The sequence below is a fragment of the Nicrophorus vespilloides genome, unplaced genomic scaffold (assembly GCF_001412225.1).
Source record: "Nicrophorus vespilloides isolate i.1.1-1 unplaced genomic scaffold, Nicve_v1.0, whole genome shotgun sequence".
Classification (NCBI taxonomy): Eukaryota; Metazoa; Arthropoda; class Insecta; order Coleoptera; family Silphidae; genus Nicrophorus; species Nicrophorus vespilloides.
The window spans coordinates 452000-476117 of record NW_017100087.1 but is presented as its reverse complement, the minus strand read 5'-3'; the positions used below and the strand labels follow the sequence as shown (position 1 = coordinate 476117).

General features: G+C 30.5%; 4 protein-coding genes across 11 annotated transcripts; 2 read left to right on the top strand and 2 right to left on the bottom strand.

Moving 5' to 3' along the window:
- Positions 1-164: 164 nt before the first annotated feature.
- LOC108567325 (maternal protein tudor) lies at positions 165-7116 on the top strand. Of its 2 annotated transcripts, XM_017927714.1 has the most exons (13): positions 165-1296; positions 1515-2419; positions 2477-2515; positions 2601-2642; positions 2707-2787; positions 3060-3119; positions 3179-3244; positions 3340-3553; positions 3612-3982; positions 4038-4364; positions 4435-4824; positions 4877-5916; positions 5973-7116. In XM_017927714.1, the coding sequence occupies exons 1-13, from the start codon at positions 379-381 to the stop codon at positions 6998-7000; spliced, it is 5481 nt and encodes a 1826-aa protein (XP_017783203.1). In that variant the 5' UTR covers positions 165-378; the 3' UTR covers positions 7001-7116. The 2 variants fall into 2 exon arrangements, with proteins under 2 accessions (XP_017783203.1, XP_017783204.1); XM_017927715.1 differs by lacking the exon at positions 2707-2787.
- Positions 7117-7563: 447 nt separating this feature from the next.
- LOC108567349 lies at positions 7564-11430 on the bottom strand. Of its 6 annotated transcripts, none has more exons than XM_017927765.1 (4): positions 10858-11427; positions 9134-9161; positions 8208-8272; positions 7564-8014 (listed from the first exon to the last, which is right to left on the bottom strand). In XM_017927765.1, exons 1-3 carry the CDS (start codon positions 11170-11172, stop codon positions 8247-8249), a joined length of 369 nt encoding a protein of 122 aa, XP_017783254.1. In that variant the 5' UTR covers positions 11173-11427; the 3' UTR covers positions 7564-8014; positions 8208-8246. The 6 variants fall into 6 exon arrangements, with proteins under 6 accessions (XP_017783254.1, XP_017783251.1, XP_017783250.1 ...); XM_017927767.1 differs by having other exon boundaries at positions 7952-8032; positions 10858-11430; XM_017927766.1 differs by having other exon boundaries at positions 7953-8041; positions 10858-11429.
- Positions 11431-11784: 354 nt separating this feature from the next.
- On the top strand, positions 11785-13252 carry LOC108567279 (vacuolar protein sorting-associated protein 37A). Of its 2 annotated transcripts, none has more exons than XM_017927646.1 (5): positions 11785-12110; positions 12158-12347; positions 12400-12508; positions 12560-12957; positions 13016-13252. In XM_017927646.1, the coding sequence occupies exons 1-5, from the start codon at positions 12031-12033 to the stop codon at positions 13208-13210; spliced, it is 972 nt and encodes a 323-aa protein (XP_017783135.1). In that variant the 5' UTR covers positions 11785-12030; the 3' UTR covers positions 13211-13252. The 2 variants fall into 2 exon arrangements, with proteins under 2 accessions (XP_017783135.1, XP_017783136.1); XM_017927647.1 differs by having other exon boundaries at positions 12040-12110; positions 12175-12347.
- A 1559-nt stretch (positions 13253-14811) lies between these two features.
- Positions 14812-23871, bottom strand: LOC108567262 (protein lin-28 homolog). The gene is made up of 4 exons (XM_017927619.1): positions 23808-23871; positions 17636-17778; positions 15591-15763; positions 14812-15481 (listed from the first exon to the last, which is right to left on the bottom strand). Exons 1-4 carry the CDS (start codon positions 23869-23871, stop codon positions 15244-15246), a joined length of 618 nt encoding a protein of 205 aa, XP_017783108.1. The 3' UTR covers positions 14812-15243.
- Positions 23872-24118: the final 247 nt, after the last annotated feature.

Genomic DNA, 24118 nt, shown 5'->3' with positions numbered 1-24118 from the left:
CCAAATTTCGTTGTTATTTAAATAAAGTTTGAAGAAAATAAAATAATTTTCATATGATAATTACCTTTTTGTTTGCCTATTTCTAGAAATTTTTAAATTCTATAGGCAACTTTACTTTCCAAAGTGCAATATGTTTAATTCTCACTGTTGCCGTTGGTAACAGCTAGTTATAAAAAAAAGGAGGAGTAAAAAATTGTACAGATTTTTCTTCTCACTTTTATCGTTTTCGTCGTTTTGTGAAAGTATATCAAAGCCAATCGCTCGCCTTTTCTCTGCCTGCTTTGCATTTGCTTTCTAATTGTACCAATCATTTCTATGTGCCAAATAGATTTATGAATTAGTTCGAAGAGACGACTTGAGTTATATAGAGTGCTTACAATGGAGTCCCTAATATTTGTAACAACGGTCGAAACCAAAGGATCGTATCTGAAGATTATGGGCCAGATTGATAAGTCAGTGGCAATACTTATAGAGTCGTCGTTGCATGAAAACAGTTCCCAATTTGATCAGGGAAAACATATGCTCAGTAAGAGTGAATGCCAAGAAGGTGTTCTCTGTTGTGCTAAATATAAAGATGGAGATTATTATAGAGCGCAAATTACTAATACAACATATTTAAGTCAGGATGTAGTCGAACTGTTATTTATTGATTATGGTAACCGAGAGAATTGCACAGTCAAGGATTTGCGAGGCATGACATGCTTTGCAGCTAACATTGTTACACTACCTCCCCTAGCACGAGAATTTATTATAGCAGGATACACACATGCCGGATCAAAATGGAATGAAAGAGCAATTGAAGAATTGTCTGAAAACATTAAATATATAAGTTATAACTATAAAGTTGTTGGTCAAATTGGAAATAATGTTATGATAACATTATTATCTGATAACAATGATCCACTAGCAAAATATGCTAAGGATGGTTTTATATCTACAGTACCACTGGAAATACAGCAGGCTGCATTACAAGAATCTATTAATAAAAGAACTTCCAATGGTCCAACAAAGTCCCCAGAAACTATCATAACTTACAGATCTACACCTATATTAGTTAATGAAGAATATAAAGCATACATCTCATATGTCACTGATGGTCCCTGCTTATTTACTGTTCAACTTCGAGAGATGGAAGAAAAGTTAGATAATTTAATGAGGGATATTAATAACCCAGGAATGAACCTGCAGAGATTGGATGATTTTCCAATACCAGGCAGTGTATGTCTGGCACAAAGTTTGGAAGACAACTATATTTGTCGAGCTGTAGTTACTAGCACTGTAGATAGTAGAATTAAAGTAAGTCATTAAAAAAATATTTCTATTAACAGTCTGAATTTTTATAATATTACTATCAACATATTTAAGGATGTTTTTCAAAGGCCAATTATTTTAGTATAGATAATTTGTTATCTAAGAAATGAGTCATTAAAATAAATTAACTGATAGGAAACAAAATAACTTGTTATTGATGATATTTAAAGATATTATAGCTTTCTATGCTTCTTTTTATCTAGGTCTTTTATGTGGATTTTGGAAACACAGAAGAACTTCAATTTTCTAGATTATACCAGATGCCTGTTAAATATCTAATACCTAAAGTGATGGCAACAAGATTTGGGTTAGCTGGCTTAAGTGGTTGCAATGTAAATATGGAAATGAAGGTGGCCTTTAAAGATTTTGTCACGAACAAAGTCCTTACGATGCGTAAAGTACCTCAAACTGCAGAATCGGCGTTGCCACTATGCGAATTACACGATAAGAACAATGTTAATGCTTTGGACTTCATTAAGAAAGCTGCCGTTGTCTCTTATTCAGATCCAGTTTCGCTAGTAAAAGGCATTTGCCAGGAAGTTAGGGTGACTTACGCCAATAATTGTCGGCAATTCTTTGTCCAACTGGCAAGCAAACAATACGATATAGCGTCTTTGATGAAACTAATTCAAAGAACATGTGCTTCCAAGAAGCCAATAGATCCTAGAAAAATTGCACTGGGCACTCCGTGCATCGCTCTTAATGAAAGCGACATGACATACTATCGAGCTGAAATCATTGGCATAGAAGAAAAACGCGTTTTATGCAAATTCGTTGATTTTGGTTTCCAAGGACATACCATTAAGAGCAATGTTGTTCCCGCTGATCCTGAAATAATGATGATGCTGAAGCCACAGGCCATAGAATGTTGCCTGAATGGATATTACAATATCGATAAAATTGATCCAGTGTGGGACATATTCTTTAGAAAGATTGCCGAAAAGTCACTTTTCAGTTTGAAATTGGTAGAGACCACAGGCACCAAACATTTAGTAGATTTGTTCGATGAGAAAAATGCTAGTGTTAACACGCTAATTTATGATCAGCTAGGTACAAAAACACACCATAAAAATTTGGAATCGTTTGATGCCGATAATAACATTTTAAGGTATTTTAATACGTTTAACTTTAATGCAATTATGTTAATTTTGCATTTTATTTACAGAAATACTCAAAGATCAAATTCTGGAATGGATAATATACAGTAAGTATACTTCGATTAATTTATTAAATCAAAATTTGTAAACTCGAATAAAATTAAATATACTTTAATTTAATTGTTATTCTAGATATTCAAATGGCGAAGAAAATTGGAGGGAAATTCGCAACAGGTAGGGCATCTAGCCGGCGGTGTTTTTTCATTATTTTGTTATTATTTTCTATTGCAACTTACAGAAATTCTCAAACAGGCCAGAATGGAAATAAAAAAAATAAAAATGCAGAGAAACAAAATCAGAGTAACAAAAGAAATGCCAGGTACAATCGTTAAATTATGTCGTATATCATACTGATTATTCATTGTCTTTAACTGTATTTATCAATCATTGCGCTTCTGATGATTTAAAAGTCTCTAATATAGGCAATAATTTCTAATTCTTCAATATAAGCTTGGGAGTCTCAATTCACATCTTTATTGTAATTGTTTTCATTAAATTAAACCTGTTTCCATTATTCTGTGTTGCTAAAATTAACCAACTGCTTTATGTCTTTTATTAATATAATGAATATAATTATTTGTTTTTTTTTAGAAACGATAATTCGAAAAACGAACGAAACTTGAATAATCATGGTTTAAAACAACCTACGAGGTAATTATAAACACAAATTATACTTAAAAATAAATAATATATGTTTTATTTCGATGCAGACAAAGCGACAAGGATTCAACAGATAGGCAAAAGAAGCGAGCAGATAATTCTAGGAAAACAAGTCGGTGAGAAATTATGCTTAACGTTAACAAATATTGTTAAAACTAATATTTTAAATCAGTTATAAATTAACTTTATTTGATTTGTATTCTAATTTCAGCGAGGGAAGTGAAAATAGTTATTCGGGATCCGATATCAGCGTGAACAAATATCCAAAAAAATCGATTAAACCTTTAAAACAAGAATTTGATTTCGCTGGTCCAAACGACGCATACGAAGAGTACGACGACCTGACCAAAATGTGTCTTCAAAAAGTGTCCGTCTGTTGGTTCTTCAATCCAGCAAATTTCTATTGTCAACTATATAGGGAACAGGTATAATATGAATAATGCATCTAAAACTATAACTTTATTTAAATTTAACAATCAATAGGTTCGGTTTTCTGTTATGATGAAAGAAATCCAATTCACCTATAAATCTCGTAACATATTCACCGAAGCCACGGTAGATATGCCTGTTATCGCCCAATTCGAAGACGACGGTGCTCTCTATCGTGCAAAGATTATACAAAAGATTAAATCCACAATGTCCGTGTATTTCGTTGATTTCGGTAACATTTCAAAAACTGACATCGTATATCAAATTGAGAAGAAGCACATGGAAATGCCAGCTCAAGCGCTGCATTGCTCTCTACCAGATATCGTCCCATTCGAAAACAAAGCGTGGCCGAAAACAGAAAAGTTCAGCAGCTATTTCAACAAAGATATGTATTCCTGCTTATTTTCGGAGAAGAAAGATAAATGGTAAATTAATTTTATTTTTATATAATTCTCATTTTTCAACTAATTTTGGTTTTAGTTATTATGTCAATTTATTGTTGGAGGAAATTGATCCTAAAACTTCTTTGAATTTAACCGTAAAAGAAAAATTAATAGATGATAAGTTGGCTAGTGACTATATTGCACCAAACAAATTAAAAGTTAGTTTGTTGAATAATAGAACTATAAGGTGTAAATTGCACTCCATGGAAAGCTTGTCGAATATCGAATTGCAGCTCCAACCTAAAGTGATAGTGACTTGTTCATTTTTCTTTTGGAAAAATGCAACTGAAGACTCTGAGCAGATTCTACGAAATTATATTAACAAATTTGTTATAGTACATGTTAATAACATCGTTAATGATAAGTAAGTTGATATCTTGCATTGTTTATCGAATGTCCATTAATCTTGCCCTTTTTTTAAATTAATATTTTAGATTGAGCGTTATATTTTATAACGAATTAGGAAATCTAATTGATTTATTGGTTGGAAAAAATAATGTCCCAGAGAATATTTCACCTGTGTGTCCATATCCAATCATATTCACTTCAATCGAAGGACGCATTGTGAACATCTCTGGCGTCAGTATCTTTATTAAACCGGTAAAACACGAAGAAACAATTGATTCCATTAAGCAAAATATGTGCACATATTATGAAAGAATTTCGTTCGAAGACATTAAGCTTTCTGTTGGTAAAATGGTTGCCTTTAAATCGAAAGATTCTAATTGGTACAGAGGCAGAGTGATGAAGAAAATTTCAGAACAATATAGACTTCATGTTATAGATTACGGACGCATCGAGTTTGTATCTCTGAAAGATATCAGGTAAATATATTGATGTTTTCACATCTTCTTTACTAATATCTATATTTTGCAGAGTTTTAACTATGCCGTTCTTGATATACCATGAGTTAGTAGTTCAAGTTCACGTTAAGAACTGCGCAGGATTGGAAATCAACGATTTAGTCCAATTATCTTCTTTGCATTATAAACAAGATGATTTGCATGGAAAGTTGATGGTAATACAATCAACTTGGAAACCTTTTATCGTGCCTCCAAGTAAATCCATAGCAACTTTGCTTGTAAGCGAACCTGAACAGAAACCTGAAACTGCAATTGTAGAAGCAAATACTAAACCACGAACTGATTCTAACAAGTTTCAAGTTGAATTAAGTCATTTCGATAATCCAAACGAATTTTACTTGCAGTTGATAGATTCTATAGATACAATTAACAAGTTACAAATTAAATTGCAACAAGAAGCTCCCGGTCTGCCCGCTGTTGATAATGTTACTACAGGAATCCTCTGTGCCGCGGTTTACAGTGTTGATCAGCTGTGGTACCGTGCACAGGTTTTAGACGCTGATTCCGATATAACGACTGTAAGATTCATCGATTATGGTAACACAGATGTGTTAAACAACGATTCAACAACTATAAAAATTTTGCCTGCGGAAATGTTAACTTTAGATCAACATGCTAGACGTTGCAGCCTTTACTTAGGGCCTGTGAATGGCGAATGGAGCACTGCGGCATGCGAAAGGTTTGATCTATTGGTCGCTGATAAAGATTTAGAAGTGAATATTGTGCACGAGGATGAAAAGTCAACTTACGTTGATTTGTACGCGGATGGTCAGAACGTTGGCAAGACCTTGTACAAGGAGAATCTGGCAACAAAGTTAGATTTCGAGGCTACGAATACAATCACCGGTTACTTCAGTCACATGAATTCTCCTTCAGAATTCTGGATGCAATTGGAGAGCGCTTGTGGTGATTTAGAATGGATTGCGGATCAATTGGAACATGCTGAAAATTATAAGCCCTTGGAAAATTCTGCTCCCGGCACTTTGTGCGCAGCGATTTTTGCCGACGACGGAAATTGGTACAGAGCAAGAATTCTGTCAAATACAATTGCTGGTATGTTGTTCATATTTTATTAATTGTTTGGTTATTAATACATATATGTTTCTTAGGTATCGAAGTAATCTTCATCGATTACGGAAATTCATGTACATGCACTAGCTTGAAAGAACTTCCTGAAGAACTGGTAATGCTTCCGGCTCTGGCTCAAAAGTGCAGTTTACAGAAACCTCCAGGTATCTTAGAATGGCCGATTGATGCCACCGATAGATTAAACACGATTTCTGCGGACGGCTTGGCGATTTTCAATGTTTATAAATTATCACAAGGAGAAACTTCAATTGTTCAGCTGGTTCTGAACGGCGAAGACATCAGTTTAAAGCTGTTACCTGAATTGAAGGATGTCAAACTGAGTCACGTTATTAGTGTAGATGAATTTTACGTCCAGGAAATTAGAGAAGATATGGAGAAGATGCAAGTAGAATTGCAGAAGGAAGCAGCAAATTACAAAGATTATGTAGGCGATAGTAAAGATGATGTCGTTATAGCGCAATGCGAGAGTACGTTTTTCAGGTGCAAGAAAATCGATGAGAAACAAGCGTTTCTCATCGATGTCGGCATCGTGAAGGATTTCAGTGCACTAAAAGAGTGTCCAGATAAATTTAACACTACGTCAATCGCGCCGTGTGCCGTCAAGTCTAAACTACAACCGCTGCAAGATTATACTTGGAACGAGGAAAGTTTGATCAAATTTAAAGAAATGATTGGGACCACTTTCCAAGCAGAATTTAGAAAAGATTCGCTCATCGTTCGTCTATATTATAAATACTCCGATATACGCTCTCAATTGCCTGCCGTGAAACTCTCTCCAAATTCGGTGCATACTATTCCAGCGAAACTGATTCAGCAAAAAACACCATCCAATGATGAAAAAACTATTCCCTCCACGCAAGATTCGCTTCAAGTAAACGAAAGTAATAATGAAAGTGTTGTTGATTTAGCAACAGAAATTAAGTCTGAACTTATTGAAGAGGTTGAAAGAAAAATAAATGAAATCAGTATTAAAGACGATGCCAAAAATGATGCAACCGATGTCGAACATTCCATTGAAGTTGAGGAGAGCAAGACAAAAGAAGAATGAATAAAATTCAATAACTCCGGTGACATTCAATCATGTTCTTTGTAGTTGTCATGTAGCTTTATCTAGTTTATTTTTATATCTGTTTGTTGATCGTTTAATGTGTTATTATTTAATTATTATTGTGTTAATCAGAAATAAAAATTGTTATTTTATTCTCCTATAAATTTTTATATTTATATATATTTAGTTGCTTTAATATGTATTCTTATTTATACAAAAAATAAAAATTAGTTGCATCTTTGAACTGTCATCTCCTTTTATTAATATATTATTAGTTTACATTCATTCATAATTATTTAATATAGAACATAAACAGCATTTTTAATAGCAATGTTTAATTAAAGCTATTAAATAGTAATACATATTAGTTCCATAATATATGCAAACAGAGGAAACCACATGACTAAACTGTTTTATTGAAAGTTAAATTACATCATTAAATATTAATATATTTATTGACCATTTGGGCCAACCCAAGTCTATCTGCCCAATAATTTATAATAATAAATATGGTTTGCTTATAGAAAAATAAAATAAGATTTTATAGTATATATGTTTATTAGTTTAAAACTTTATTTTCGAATACAATAATTGAGACGAAATAACACAGAGTCAGGTGAAATTTGAACTATTTTACAGAAATGCAATCGTCTACTACATACAACATAGTCAATAAAATAATATCAATTTGAAGTTGGATTTGTCATTTCAAACATACTATATTTTATCACACCAAGAAATCACAGGAATGTTTGTTTTGTATTTCTTTTCTGAAATAAAGCGAATTGGTCCATTATAGTTACCATGGTCAGAATAGGCCTCTAGAGTCATTAGATGCGGGCCACGTCACCACTTAATTAACACGTAGTGGAGAAGATGTACATGTATATAGATAAATGTATGTTTAGAGGTGTCGATTAAATTAAGCGTAATAAAGTTGTCATTGTACATTGGTCGTCCCTTGCTCAAGTCTTAGGCTTGGCCGTCCTGGCTGGCGATGGCGGATTAGAGTACCTACAAGAAAATTGAAAACTGCACCAGCTAGAAAAAGAGAACAAAACAAAACGGGAAATTTAATTATTAATTAACACTGATTCATTCTTTTCTCGGTTTATTCTCCTTCTTCGCCAATCCACTTCTTCTTTTCTCAATTGAGCTCGCAATGTTTTCTAATGTTAATTAACAATTCAACTCGTTCAATACTTACTGATCTACTGCTTGTAGTTCACCTTGTTCCTCCAAGAATTTATTTATATCGATCTGCGTTAGCAACTACAAATAAAACAAACAAGTTATTTTTCGTTTTCCTTTTATAGTGTGGATTTTAAAAGAAATAGCTCCACTATCAATTGCATAAAACAACATGCACTATGTTAAACATGTGGCACAATAGAATTCACACATTAATAGATTGTACGTGGTGGACAAACGTAAATAGATTCATTGAAACGTCATTCGTCATCCATTGTCATCGTAGTATAACTGAACTAAACTGAACCTGATGATAAATGCTACCTACGTGACACCTCGATCTAACATGCAGACGCATTATCAATGCACGTATGCGGCTTATTTCGATGTATCGAACATACATTCAACTATTATTACATACTATTTATAACAAATCGCAGATTGCATTCTTAATGATGTTTCCTTCCAAAACCGTTACAAGAACATGCTATAAAATGTATTTCCGAGCATGACGCAAATTCAACGCGATACTAAAAAATATAATTTAAAATAAAATTCAACCATCCGCAAGTTATATATATTTAAAAAATATTATTTAATATTCTAAACACCAAGACCATTCCTGCAAAGTCGATTTGTTGACTGAAATAATTACTAAATTCTATTTAAAAAAAAGACCTCTCAATCTGCAAGACGGAAGAATAACAGATTCATAGTCCATCAATGATAAAAATTCAATAGTCTGGTATTATCTGAATGCCGCGATTACAGAAAAATGATTTAAAACTAATATAAATATTATTTCAAGCGCAAAGGTTATTTTCCCTTATTACATAGAAAAACACTGTAAACTATATAATGTTTAATTAGAGGTTAATAAAAAAATATAAAGAATTCAAAATAAAAACTAAAGCATCGAATTCATGAGAAATTATATCATACCACTTCCGTTAGTTGACTCACGTAGTTTCTGCAATAAAAATATTCACAGAGTCAAAAAAAAAATGTGAATCCTATAAATACTATCGCGTTACTGCAATAACGGCTAAAATGCAAATTGTTAGAAGCTGAAATCGTAGGCGTAAAACCTTACAGGATAGCAAACATGATCATTTTCATGTTAATATTACTATTATTATAATCTAATAATCTATATATTAAAACAAATTGAATTATTTTCATTTCGACGCGATAACAACATTATTTTACTTTTTAATTGAATGAGAACATAAAGATCTATATCAGTTGTAACAATATTATCTTTCGAAAGTTGTAAATCATTTAATCATACCATGGAGTATTTGTTTGGAACATATATGTACTGGAAAGTAAAGTTTAAAAATTCGATGATTAAATAATTTCACTATGTATAAAATACTCAACAATCAAAATAGCTAAATATAAATTTATAATAATATGATACTTTAATCACGAGTTAATGTATTTTTTTTGTATTACCTATCAATTCAATAGTTTTCTACAACGTTAGAATTATTGAATGTTAAACATACTAAGTGTTTTAAATTATTACACTAAAATTTGTTTGTTTTTACTCGTATAGTGTATAATGTGTACATAATTTTTAAAAATGATGTAGCAGGCGCGCAATCCGGGACTTCTGTTCTCATCGTCACTCGTTATGCGAAACGTAGCTCGTTAAGCGAGTCATTTTTCTTACAATTGCATTTCGCTTAGCTCGTTAAGCGAGGTTCCACTGTATTTATAATCAATATTAAAAAAAAATCATTTAAATGTTAATTGTATGGTAAATTAAAAAAAATATTAAATTATTTTGCTAGTATAATTCAAATTGTATCATTCTGGTGATTCAGTTAATAAATAAGCGAAACTTGTGTTTGATCCAGTTGAACTTTAAAATCTGCTTTTAAAAAAGAACGTGAATGTTTTGACGCTGTCTCATTGATAAACATATGTTTTTTTTAATCTTATTGGAATTCTTAATTTCATATGGAAAAAGATGATGAAAAAAAAGTGAAGCAGCTAAGCAAATAAATGTGATTTGCGTTTACATCCAGTTATTTAATTTTCCTGATGAAACATAAACAGTATCTCGGCATTTATAATTAATCATAATTGCGGGTAAACGGTATCGCGTTTAACTGATAATTATCGTATTCATCGAACTACAAATGAAAATCAATTGACTTTGAAAATAATCATTGTTTTTTTTTTGTAAACATCATACACGAAACCAATTGCAATGTAGTTTTCAGAACACGCTAATTGTATTCGCAAACAAAAATCCATTTATGGACCTCACTTGATACTTGTTTACTCGAAATAAATACACAATTTTTTGGATGTCAGCTCCTGGAAACTGTTGTAACCAGCGCTATGCAAATATTGTCATAGGTGTATAACCTTCCTATATTGATTGGCTAATATAAACATATATAACCAAAAACCGTATATTTTCCTGCAAAAGTTTATTGGATTTTTAACGAGTATTTACTAGTTTATTGATTGCCATATGCAGTATTTAATCATGCATATTAATAATGTTTGCAGTTGATAAGATAAAGCTGAATTATAATTGCTGGATTTGCCCTTTTTGGTGCCATGGAAGATTTTCAATTGCTATACTAGAGAGAATCATGGAATGAATGAATGCTTTGTAAATGATAAGCAATAATAAAACATATCACCTTGGAGGGTTGCAAAAACCTCTGCGGTATCCTTGACGTGCTTTGTCCATTATTTGGTGGACCAAATCCTAGTCCCAGAAGGACAGCCTCTGGATCAGGCTTCCTGAATTCCAGGACACTCTCCACACTCGAGCAGTGGCTGCAATCGTCTGATTGCACGGAAGCATCCCTGCCCAGTAGCCTCAAGGAAGGCCTTGGCGAGTTCGGACCATAGCCCAAATTTCCTTGAGGACCAAGGTTTTGCTGCTGGGTCTTAGGGCCCGGCTGGGGCAACGTGTCCAACCACTGTTGTACGGTTATTGGGCTCTTCCGCATTTTGTCCGCATTAATCACTTACGTCGTTCTATTCATCGCAGCTCATACTGAACTGGCTCTGTTTTCTGTTTTGTAAAACGAAAGCAACAAGTTGTTTTGACGTAACGCATTTGTGACATAATTCCCATTGTGTAAATCTGCCAGCATTGGGATCGAGAAACTCAAAAATCGTTAAAACCAATGACACACTTTAGACCACAGTTGTCTTGTGTGGTTAATAGTAAAATTACATTATAGCACTATTGGAATATCAATTATTCTAATTAGAGTCTCATTCATTAAATTACATGAAACTTATGCAACCAAACATACGCTGTACCCCCTACATCAGGTATTTTTACCTTTAATATATTTACAACACAGTGTAGGAGGTGTATTTAAAAATAAATGATTTAATGTATTTCTAATTATATATATATATTCATACCAAAAACATTTATAGTATCACATTTATGATTATGTAAGAAAGTTACCAAATTTTATTAAGAAATTTCAACACAATTTATATAATTTACACCAAAATACAATTAAATATTGTACCAATTTGTTTATTACTTAATTGTTGTGTAAATATTAAAATATTAGTTGAAAACTTTAATTATATAAGATTGGTGGATGTTAGTTACACAACCTCAATTATATTATTTACATTTACCAAAACAAGTAACTCACAGAAAATAATGATTACATGTTATAGAAAACAATATTCTTAAATAAATTTGCTTTTAGCAAATAATAATATCATTTTGGGGAATGCAATTAAGGATATTGTTTTGACGTTCATTCAATGCCATTTAACTGACAGTTCGCGACAGCTAGTGCTAGTGACAGTGACAGATAAAATTTATAGTGTTTGTGATGATGTATCAACGAATTTATCGTCCAGATTCGGAATCGCGAAAAAAACAAATAGATACTTTAAAAATATACAATGCAAAGTAAGTTTTATCTAGCTTTCTAATACAATTGATTAATCTGAATTCAGTGTTTTGGAAATACAAGAAGGCAGCGAGTACCAGGTACTATTCAAATCAGGGAAAAAGGACTTCATCATTCATGTATCATTGAGCAATGATTTTCCCAGAGACAAACCGAAGCTGAAAATATCTCCAAATATCTGTCACACATGGGTGAATGCAGATGGTGAAATCACTTCTGCTCCAGGAATCTTAAATGTAAATATTCCATGTAACTGTTTGGATCATTATTAAAACTTCTTGTTTTCAGTTTACTAACCACTTAGATTTGGGACAAGTTGTTCAAGTTATCATTAGTGAATTTGTGAGGACTCCACCACCATTACTCGAAAGTATAAATGCATCTCCATGTAACAGAGGTTATTATTAAAAAATGTGATCAATGCAGTATTTTAATTTTATAATTGTAGAAGCTGATATTGGGAGAATAAGTCCAAATGTGTTTCCACAAAGTTTCTCCCCACCTGCGGCTACAAATAAATCTAGGAATTACCAAAACAGTGTGTTCCATGAGCTATCCACTATGCCATTGGATGAATTAGTTTTCTTAAATGAATGTTCAGAGAGGCAAGAGGAGTTTCTAGATAATTTACCACAAAGCAAAGAGGTTAACAAACAAGCAGATGATTTAATTAACTTGATAGAGGAGACAGCAGATAATAATTTGACTAAGCGGGACCAGCTTGAAGGATTGCAGAAAGCAATTCATGAAAGATTAGAATCTGTTACAAAACTGGTGCTGGAAACAGAACAGTTAAATATAAAGTATCAAAATTTATCAGATAGGTTTTCACCTAAAAATATTAAAGTAAGTTTTTAATATTAATGCAGTTTATAAGTTTTTTTTATATGCTTATTGTGTACAGAATCAAATTGCGACAGCTGCTAAAACCGCTGACAATCAAAGTGAGCATTTGTGCCAGCAATTTTTGGATGGCTCAATGGATGTTGATAAATTCGTTTTGGAGTTCATGCAGAAAAGAACTTTAGCTCAAATGCGTAAAACCAAGGAGGAAAAACTTTCTCAGCAATTGATGATATTAGAGAGGGCGGGATTCTAGATCATTCTTCATATTAAATTATGTCTATGGCTGTATTATTTTAGTGATTTTATTTATTATATTATTTTTGTATATATATAATATACAATACTTTCTTAAGTATTTATTGTATTTTATTACTTTTCCTTCAGTATATGAAACTGCATTCTGATACAACAAATATAATGTTAATTCATTAATATTTCTTGAAATAATCATTATTCAGGAAACATGCTATGATTTTTGAGAAGGTTCTTAGGAAAATTATACCAATATTGCTTTATTATGATGTTTTAATAATAATAATTCAATTATAATAATGAAGTACTTTGGAACCTCGTTTAACGAGTTTAAACCGTTCCAAAATTTCCTGATTTTTACTCGTATAGTGAAACATATTCAAAAATACACTTAATATGATGTTTTAAAAATGATGTAGCAGACTTCTCTTCGTCACTTTTTATGCGAAACGTCACTCGTTAAGCGAGTCATTTTTCTCGTTATGCGAGTTTCCACTGTAATTTCCAATTACTTAAAAAAATAATTTTGGTATAAGTCAATTATTTAGTAATTTTTATATAAATTTATGTAGAATAAAAAAAATATGGAGAAAGATTGCAAATGTTTGTTAAATAACTTTTATTTAAAAAATACTTCAATATTTACGAAAAAAGTAATCCTAAAATAAATTAAAATTATATAAAAATGAATACTTTCAAAATACTTAGATGAATGTTGATTTAATTTGTTCATGTAACAATATCTAGATATTTGAACATTTATACTTAAATATTATTAAAGGTTTCATCTTGTATATACTTTACAAACTACTTATAATATCAATACTATAAACTATGTGCTACAATCAATATTCAGCTGCATTTAAAAAATGTAAACATTCATAAAGTGCTTTTTGCTAAAATCGATATCCCTGAGTAGACTTGCTTAGTTTGTAGCAAAGTGTTTAATTTATTCTTAATCAGCCTAAAAAATGAATCTGAACACAAAGGGGTACAAACAAAAATAAATAATGTACATACTAAATACTAAAATATAAAATAACTAAATGCTATGATCGTATAGGAACCATGCTTTTCTAGTTGATATTTGTTTGTTTACTTATTTACATTAACCGGCTGATGAAAATGAATGAATAAACAAATAAATAATAAACAAAACAGGCCTATACATATGAAGTAGATTCGTTGTTTGGTAAACATAATTGAAAGAAAAACACTTTCAATTATATATAAATAATTACTAGCTAACTTAAATGAAAACTAAACTAAATGGATACAATTCTTATTTTTTAACGTAAATGCTGGTGTTGTTTTGTTACACTTCGACACTTCAACACTACAGAAAAAAAATATCGCCCGTAAAATCGTTATATCATAATAATAGCAATAAAAAATAATAAATTCGCACCAGAATCAAAATAATAATATTGTAATAAATTTCTTTCCAAATAAATTAAATTTAGATACACAAAGAAATGCGGAAAAAGGTCGATCTTCTTGTTTCTTTTCTTTTTCATTTCTAAATAAATAATTCTTTAAAATTTACATAAAATTAAACAAATTTATAATTTGCAAAAATAAATTTAAAAAAAAAGAGAGTAATTTAAAATTGTTTCAGGAAACAATGAAATACAAATAAAAAATGGTGTCGTGCTACGCTCCAATGTCATAAAATTGAATAACTAAAATAGAATAAAGAAAATGTAATATCTAGAACTAGAGTGTATGTTATGTTTTGTTGAATTTTTCGCTCGCGAGTTCATAAAACATTCTTGGAATCGATTTTATTCAATTCGGTTTGGATAAAATCATTTCCTCACAGCACGATATGTAAATTCGATCGAGTAATTTCTTAATATTAACAGAAGAGAAAACGCAAAATCTATACTAAAATCTTAAAATTTTGGTGTTTCCTATTCAAAAGGTAATTTTAGTATAGACTTTTTAGTTTGTCGGCGTATATAATATATAGGTTTGCGTGAAGTGGTCGTAATGTAAATGATATGTGATGTTGGGAATACAATTGTCGTGGCGCTATTCGATTCTCAGCTGTGCCATGCCTTCAAGTTGTGTCTCCACTTGATGATCCTCGGAGACGACTCCATTTCCATTTCCGTTGCTGTTGTTCTCATCTTTGATTTGTTGTTCGGTTCGGTTTGGACAATCGGCGATTAGGTGATCCTCGCTCTTGCAATTGTGGCAACGCTTAGGTTGTGGTCCCAGCCCACATTTTGCCGCTATGTGATTGGCGAACTCGCCGCAATTGTAACACCTATAACATTCAACGTTTGTTATCGTCCCTCCGCCCATGCACATTTATATTATACTCAAAACGCGCAACAAATATTTTAAATATATCCTCTGGTTAATTTTAATCTTACCTGATTTTACGGAAGCGTTTTTTTGTCGTCGGTCTTCGATGCGATCCTCGACAATCGGAGCTCTGAGGTCCTGCTACTTTAGTCGCTTCGAGACCTTTATCCGATACTTGACATTCGAACTCGACTTCCTCTTCATCACCCAACGATCTGAAGCCGGTCATTTGGATCACACTCTGAAGTTAATACAAATAATACCAGATGTTTTAAAAAATGAACCATACATTAATCTCATAATAACATTTGTAATTATACCATCTTCTTCATTATAAAACCTATAGACTTTTATTTATGCTTTAAATAAGTATGTATATATTGAAATATTTAAAAATATAATATATCATGTTTAAATTTATTGATATGTATATATGTGTTGATATTAAAATTAATATTAGTTTCAAAACCGGAAGATCAAAGAAAATTAAGGATTCAATATACACATTTTGGACTCGTTTCTTCAAATCAAAAGTTTAACTTTAAATAATCATCATCATCAAATATTAACATAATTCGTTAAATATTTATTTTCAATACGCTGATATCAGCAGAAAACTATGAATATTTCTATTTTCTAAATGACAAATATATCGAGAAACTTGCATGTACATAACACAACAATTCATAAAAATACAGGACATTTAATATTTTTGCTAATACATTGACGTGTATACACATAAATTCGCAATAATAATTATACAGCAATACTTCACATTTTGGCTTTGAAACAGTACGGGAATTTATGAGACCGGTTACACGCACTATGCGAAATATTTGAAAAAGTCCGAAAACACCATTCATTTAATTTATTTAATTTGTATCTTGTATCAAATACGAATAATAAGTTTGATTAATTAATTGAAACAAAAACTTAGAGTGATTTTTTTTTAATGTAGGCATTATATTAAGTCATAATATTAAAATAGTTTCTATTAATCTTTCATGTGTGAGCTGCATATGTTGAACAGTAATAAATAATAATTATTGTTTTAACATACAAGATATTAAAGTCGGAATGTAAATTTATTGCTTTTTTTCTATATTCATCACATGAAATTAATCTTTCATAATATTTGATGTTTTTGTCCGCTGTGTGTGAGTTAACACTTTGAAATGAAATCGTTGTTCTTGGTTTAAGATTACCAAGTAGCTCGATAAAAAAAACACTTGAAATTTGTTTTATAAGCATTCAAAAAGTGTGCGTTTTTAATAGTGTTGCTGGTATCTGGTTATAATTATGCAATATTTGTGTGGATATTAATTCCTCGCGCCGTGCGCATCGCCCCTCTATTTATATTCGTGTTCTTTTTATGCTGTTGCCCTCGCACAAACAAGTTTATGTATTTATGTTATATAATTATTTTCGTTTTTTTTTTAAGTAGGGGATGTTATGGAACGTAGGGGCGCGCAGGTAGCACGTTTTATATCCATATTGACATGTGCACATTAGAGGCCGCAACCACCCCATGCCTATCCGTGTTACTTATTTTTTACGAATACCTTTTTACCGATGGTAATAAACGACCAACAGGTATTAGAATTACTCCCATTGTCGGGGAGCAACAAGTTGTCGAGGATCGTTTATTATTCAAAGGGCTAACTAGCTTCATAGTTTCGACAATTTTCGGGTGCGCACAAAACGACTAGTCTGTAACGCGAGATTCCATCGATATATTTGCAAAGCAAATAATAATAATAAAAAAAAGAACGACTTTGATTGACAATGCGAGATGAATTTGAATAGTTTCTAATTCTAACGGTCAGTTCGCATTATAATTTCCTCTTTTTTAGTTTCATTCAGAATAGTTGCTCTCTTTTGTGAGGCGTTTCTTCAAAACTTTAACTTTTTATAATCAGCGACTATTGTTGCGCTTTCATGTATCATCAAATATTCATAACTAGGTGTAAATTTTATTTCAATTGCCTTTGCATTTCAACTGTTTCCAACGACATTCGCATTTCAAAAATTCTTTAATATTTCCATCTTTTTTTTACTGTTCCAAATATTAATTTATTTATGAGCATTCAAATATTATGTTTTTTTTTGTTACCTGGTGCACGAAAACGTCTTGCCCTCCGTCGTTTGGTGTTATGAAACCCCATCCTTTGGCCACGTTGAACCACTTGCATTTTCCTAGGCGAACACCGAAGCTTGCTTCAGAACCGCCCTGACTCGCGCTTCCTCCCTCCGAACCTGTAACATTAATAAATAAGATAATTTTTGTTTTCTCACTTTACGCATTTTCACTTCATTAAAATTTTTGACGCAAATTACAATGGAATCTCACTTAACGAGCATAATCCGTGACAAAATTTCCGGATTTTTATTCGTATAGTGAAACAATTTTTCCCATATAAACTAATTTAATATACGATAATGCGTTCCATTTTGTGAGTCATTTTTCTTACAATTTATGTTGCTCGTTAAGCGAGGTATAACGTTTTATAAGATTCACTACTGTATGTGGAAATTATTTTAGAAATAGTTTTGTACTAAGAAAGAGAAAATATACAAACTTAATTTAAACTAAAATAAACTCAATTAGTTTATTGATTGAATAAAAGTTTTTACCAATAAACAATACACAAATGAAAATATGAAATGTAGATAATTAATATTGTATAATATAATTATATAACTTTCTGTAATAGTTTTATACTAAGATAGATTTAATTAGTTTATTAGAGAGAACGATAGTTAACACCAAAAAAAATATATTCAATTATATAAATCTTTAACAAATTACTACAATCTAATGTAATAGTTTTTTTTTAATCTATGAACACAAATTTAATTTTGAAAATATATGTTTTTAAGTTTGTTAATACAATCTAAAGCTTTTTTCTACTTAATTTAGTTACGTTAAACTTTAAACATAGAATTTTCATGTTCTCAACGAACCAAAGTGTACGTGTTTAAATTGAACGCATATACGCTTTTCTTTCCTTTCTTAAGCTTATATAGTTTTTTTTCTAGGTAGTCGACTCGAGCACAATAATCAGGTACTAGAATAGTTTTGTGTCCGGTCCCAAGGAGCAACCCTTAACCGTAATTCCATCCCCAAACGGGCCATTGTGCATGGGAACATAGAAAAGAAGACTGCCTGCAATTGCAACTTTCTAATACAAAGCCGAACCGGGCTTGCATTGCAGCCTTTCAATTCCCAACGAATTTTTATTTTCATAACGATAAAAAAAAATATTGTACAATCTTTCAAAGATTTTTAAAATTTGTTATTCTAATAATAAACTAATTATGTTATTGTTAATACTTTAAGAATTATTTCTTAGAATTGATTGATCAATAAATTTAAATATTTAATCGTTAAAAAGTATAAATAATGTTTACCTTGCTTGTTAGTAGATTTTCAAAGTTATTATTAATAGTTATTATTATTAATAGTGTTTAATTTGATAACTATGCTTAATTTAATGAAGAGCACGTGTTTATTTTGTGCATATGTGTAAATGTACGTATATTTTGTAGGAACAATGTAATCAAGAGAAAGTGGTTTTATAGTATTTAACTTTTGAAAATAGGTCAATAAATTATGAAACTGCGTGGCGCAGCGCTATTTACCTTTTCCGTTTTCAAAATCGGTGCTCTCCATTGAGCAGAAACCTCTTCGGATGACACGACAAGACGATAAAACACAAACAGGAGTATGTTGATCCACGGTGGGCCGCGATGAATATCGGTGATTCGGATTCGGTGATTTAACCGTCAAATAGCTGCTATTCGGTTGACTTCAAACGACATGATAGTTGTTGGAGCGCGAGGCATGCCCTAGTAGCGACTAGTGCGTTTTAACTGAACTCTAGGATCTAAAAAGGCCGAAGAACGAGTGGCCTGGCACCAAACGAAGGGTCTCCTATACCCTACTATGCCCGAACTAGACCTAACCGAGGTTTATCATAAAGAGCATTTTTGTCCGGAAGAAATGACGATGTCGACACGAGCTATCATAGTAAAGAACCATTCATGAAATTCCTCACCAGTTCACACACATATATCACGCATTCCGTATCTCAACAGTACATATGCGTGTGTGCCATGTATTCAGGTTTTTTTTTCTTAAATTTTAGGATAAAGAAATCACAAAAATATGACAGAATAAAAATCTCAATTGTATAAACATCTCTTAATAATCATTCAATGACAACATAACAATATAATAAACAAAAATGTGTTTGATGATAAAGATTACATTGTTTGATCATAATTTATCAAGATGAATTAAACAAATTGCCTTAAAAGCATCTATTAATAACCTTTGTAGATAACTATATCTAAAATTGAATAATACTATAAAAATCTATATATAGTCCAAATTTATTTGTGATTAGATTCACTAAATATACACATAAGATTAATATTTATTTTAAATGTATTGTTGATAGAAATATTTCTTATAATAATTTACGATTATTCGAGAACTTTAAAGCACGTATAATTGAAAAACACTATTAACCGCATTTTTGAATTATCCAATTATCAAACATCGCTTTTATTTGCTTTAAAAACTTCATATATATGTGTTGATATACAAAAACACATTTTTAATAATTTTCGAAGATAATTTGTAATTTTTTTATTGTTTTCCTTGCAAAATTAAGATTGTAAACATATATATATTTACCAAATTATTTTCTAAGATTCTAATATTCTAATATTTAGCAAATTACTATAATCTTATGCTACAAACATTTGAAAATATAGATTTTTTAGTTTCTTACAATCTAATGCTTGTCGATATTGTAGATATAAATATTTCTTATAATAATTTACAATTTGTGTAATTCCAATTTCAATCACAGTAAAACGCCGATTATCCGTAGTAATTCTTGAACGTTAAAGTACGGATAATTGAAAAACACGGTTAATACAAACATATCTTTTATTTGCTTTAAAAACTTAATATCATGTATTATAAATACACTTTTTGAATAATTTTAAAAGGTAATTTATATTTTTTATTCTTTGCACAATTATTTACTAAATGGCAGATTTGCAGAGACAATTGGATTGTTTACTTTATATTATAAGTAAACACTAAGACGTAATCCGAACTATTGTAAATTGAGACCCGGATAATTGGCAATTTACTGTACAAACATTTAATCAAATATTCTTAAGGTTGATGTCAACATATTTATACTATTATTATTACAACAACCTCAAAATTACATAAAAATTTAATACAATTAAAATCCTAATGATAATATAATAATCAATTAATACCTATTGAGTATTAAATTTAATAATAGACAAAAAAACAAGACGTAAATCTTTTTATTTCGGTTTATTATTTGAAAATTGTTATGAATGAATAATTATAGTGATTACAGAATTTTCGCTTTATTAGTTCCGATTGTTGCATAGGGCATAATAGATTTTCTATTAATCTCTTTCTTGTAGACCCTAGCCGCTTTTCTTTTCTAGTTCAATTCGAAATCGAGGCCAACTTATTGTAATTAATTTAAATGGGGTATTAGATTACAACTATTCATTAAATAGTTTGAATTCATTGAATTAAATAAATATTCAATTTGGTACCAACTACTTATTTCATTTACATACTTTATTATTATATTATTTTATTATCGATGTTCTAAATCTCATCAAAACACACAAACAAGTTTTAATTAATTTTATTAAATATACAAACTAAATAATTTATCTTACTACTTTTAATGAATCTACAAAACATTGCCTAATATTTATATATGTTCATCATTGAAGTTTTAATTGAACAAACAACAATGGTGATACAATAATTTTCGATTCAAAGAAGAATTCAATAATTACATTAAAATAATTATTAGAAAAAATAAATCCAAACTCTTGATTTATTTTGATAAATAAAATAAATATTATAAAATAATATACAAAATTGTCTTCATTCTTTAAAAATATTTTTGTCTACCAATGCATTTTAGTTAGATGTATCAATTAATTTCATTAATTTCTCTTCATCTAAACTTTAGATTCTAAAGTCACTTTTTATTTCCGAAATACAGTAGAACCTGTTTTTCTGTGGTCTTTTTTTTACGTTTTTTTATGCGGTATATGAATTCCAACGGAGTTGGCACAATTGTAATGTTTTCTATCTGTGTACATATGTACAGCCTGTTTAAACGATTCTGTAAGTCGATTTTAAACCAATTCATCATAAGAAGATGCGCGTTTTGGATTAACACAAGTAGCAGTGGATTATGTATGTGCATTTTGAAAATTTATTCATATGTACAATGAGAAATTAAATGTTTTTAAAATGTTTAAATTAATTATTTATTTTCTTTGAATGCACTTTCTCATGTATTTCATGTATTTTCTAAGTGCGATTTTTTAATGCGGTCTCTATCTACCGCACAAAAACAGGTTTTACTGTAGTTCTTAATCTAATTAGATTGTCTTATATATAGAACCGAGTTATAGGAACTGCATTATGTGAGTACAGCCTTATAATGCTGTTCCTCTTTATAAGAGTACAGCGTTATTTACGACTGTATTATATTACAATTGATAATAACAGTATAGTATAATAATAATTATTGTGTGCAAATTAAATTAACTATGAAACAATATTTACTTATTATTCGTTGCTTCTATTGATCTTTACTTATTTAATGCAATTGTTAAAATAATGCTTTTATCGATTTCGCGAAATATGTGCGTAATTTTTTTTTGCACCGAAAAAGCGTCGGCGATGCGTGCGGGTGACGTCAACGACGACGCCGATATTTGATTGGTTGTTGCTTAGAGACGCCCTCGCGGCGCAATAATGGCGCTGCGCGTGCACTCCGCGACCGCTCAAACCATACATCCATACCATCATTTTTATTACATAACTTCATTATTTGTTTAAACATTGCACTGGATTTCTTATATGAAATACTTATTATCTCGTATCAATCAGCGAAAATGTATCAGTCTTATTATACTATGTTTCGCAGAGTGATGTTAATTAACGTAAATTTCACATGCACAGTTTTAGTGACGATTATACGAGAGTAATTATATAATGATATTGAGAAAAAAAATCACTGATAGTGACATCTGTAATGTAAATTTAGCACTTCAAAATATCAACCTACATGGAAATATTATTTATTTTAATCGGATGATATTTTTTCATTAACTTGTATTGTATTCTACAAATTCACTCAAACACTAATTGGATCGTTTCTTAGCTTTTTAAGAATGATTGTTCTTTTCATAAATAAAAAATAAAAAAACGAGGATATAAACCTTGAAATAAAATGTTCTTAGAACATTTATTGGGTAATTTGTAACTTCTATTACATATATTTAACCCAAAACTTACTGCGGACCGAAAAATATCCAACTTTTCTTACGTGAATCTGTAATAATACTATTCAAAAAAAAATTGTAAAAAAAACTCTACATGTTTCGCTGAGCGGTTAGAGTTATAGACGATTACTTAATAAAGTAGTTTATATCACGAATTTTAATTCAGAAATATTATAGATATAAGTTAAAAAATATAGTATTGTTATTTATCCGCAAAGAACAAAATCATTCTAAAATATAAAGAATATAAAGTTTTTCATAATTTTGTTGATATTTAATTAATAAAAACTATTATCATAAGATTTACAAACATTAATTGATGGCTATGTTTTGTTGTTGTTTATTATTTTGTTGGGATTTAAATGAAATATTCATAAAGGCAAAATATCCGTGTTAATTCGGGAACATTAAAGCACGGATAATTGAAAAACACCGTTAATACAAATTTTTAATGATTTTAAAAGGTAATTATTATAATAATAACTTGTTAAAATTCATTATAGTAATTTATTGCATATGCAGAGGACTTCAGTCCATTAAAAATAATAAAATTGTTATTTGAAATTACTAATTAGGTAAACAATAGCATATTTTCTGTATTTGATATGTTTTCTATTATTTCTAGATTTAATTATTACATTACAATTTGCTTATTTGACTAATATTTAAAACGTCTAATAATATAATAACATTTATTTCACAAGTCATGTAAAACTTATTCCAATTAGTAAAAAAACATTGCTAAGTTTTAATAAAGTTGAATTTATATTTATCAATATTTATGAAAGTTATACTGACTGAGTTTTGTAATTAAAGGTGTTTTTCAATTATGAATAGAAAATTTGATGATATTGCATTAGATTTGGATAGGTCAGTATTGTTGACTAATTAGAGTAGAGTGATCTTACCATTGTCTGCTCGAGGCATGTCGATTCCGACGGCGTTCTCTTCTTCGGCTGTGACGACAGTCATTGATGAATCCTCGTTGGAGTTTGAAGTACGGACACAAAAATGTATATTTCACGTTCACGCAGTGAGCGAAAAATGATGAAAGAACGTATGGAACGAAACCGCAAATCTCCGTTTTCCGCTTCCGGCCAGTTTCTGCGACACAAGGTTTACAACGTCGTCCGTTCGGGTCCAAACCAATTGGCGGTAATTAATAACAAAGCAATTATCGCTTAATTAAGGGCGGTCCGTGCGGCCTGTGCCGTGTCCT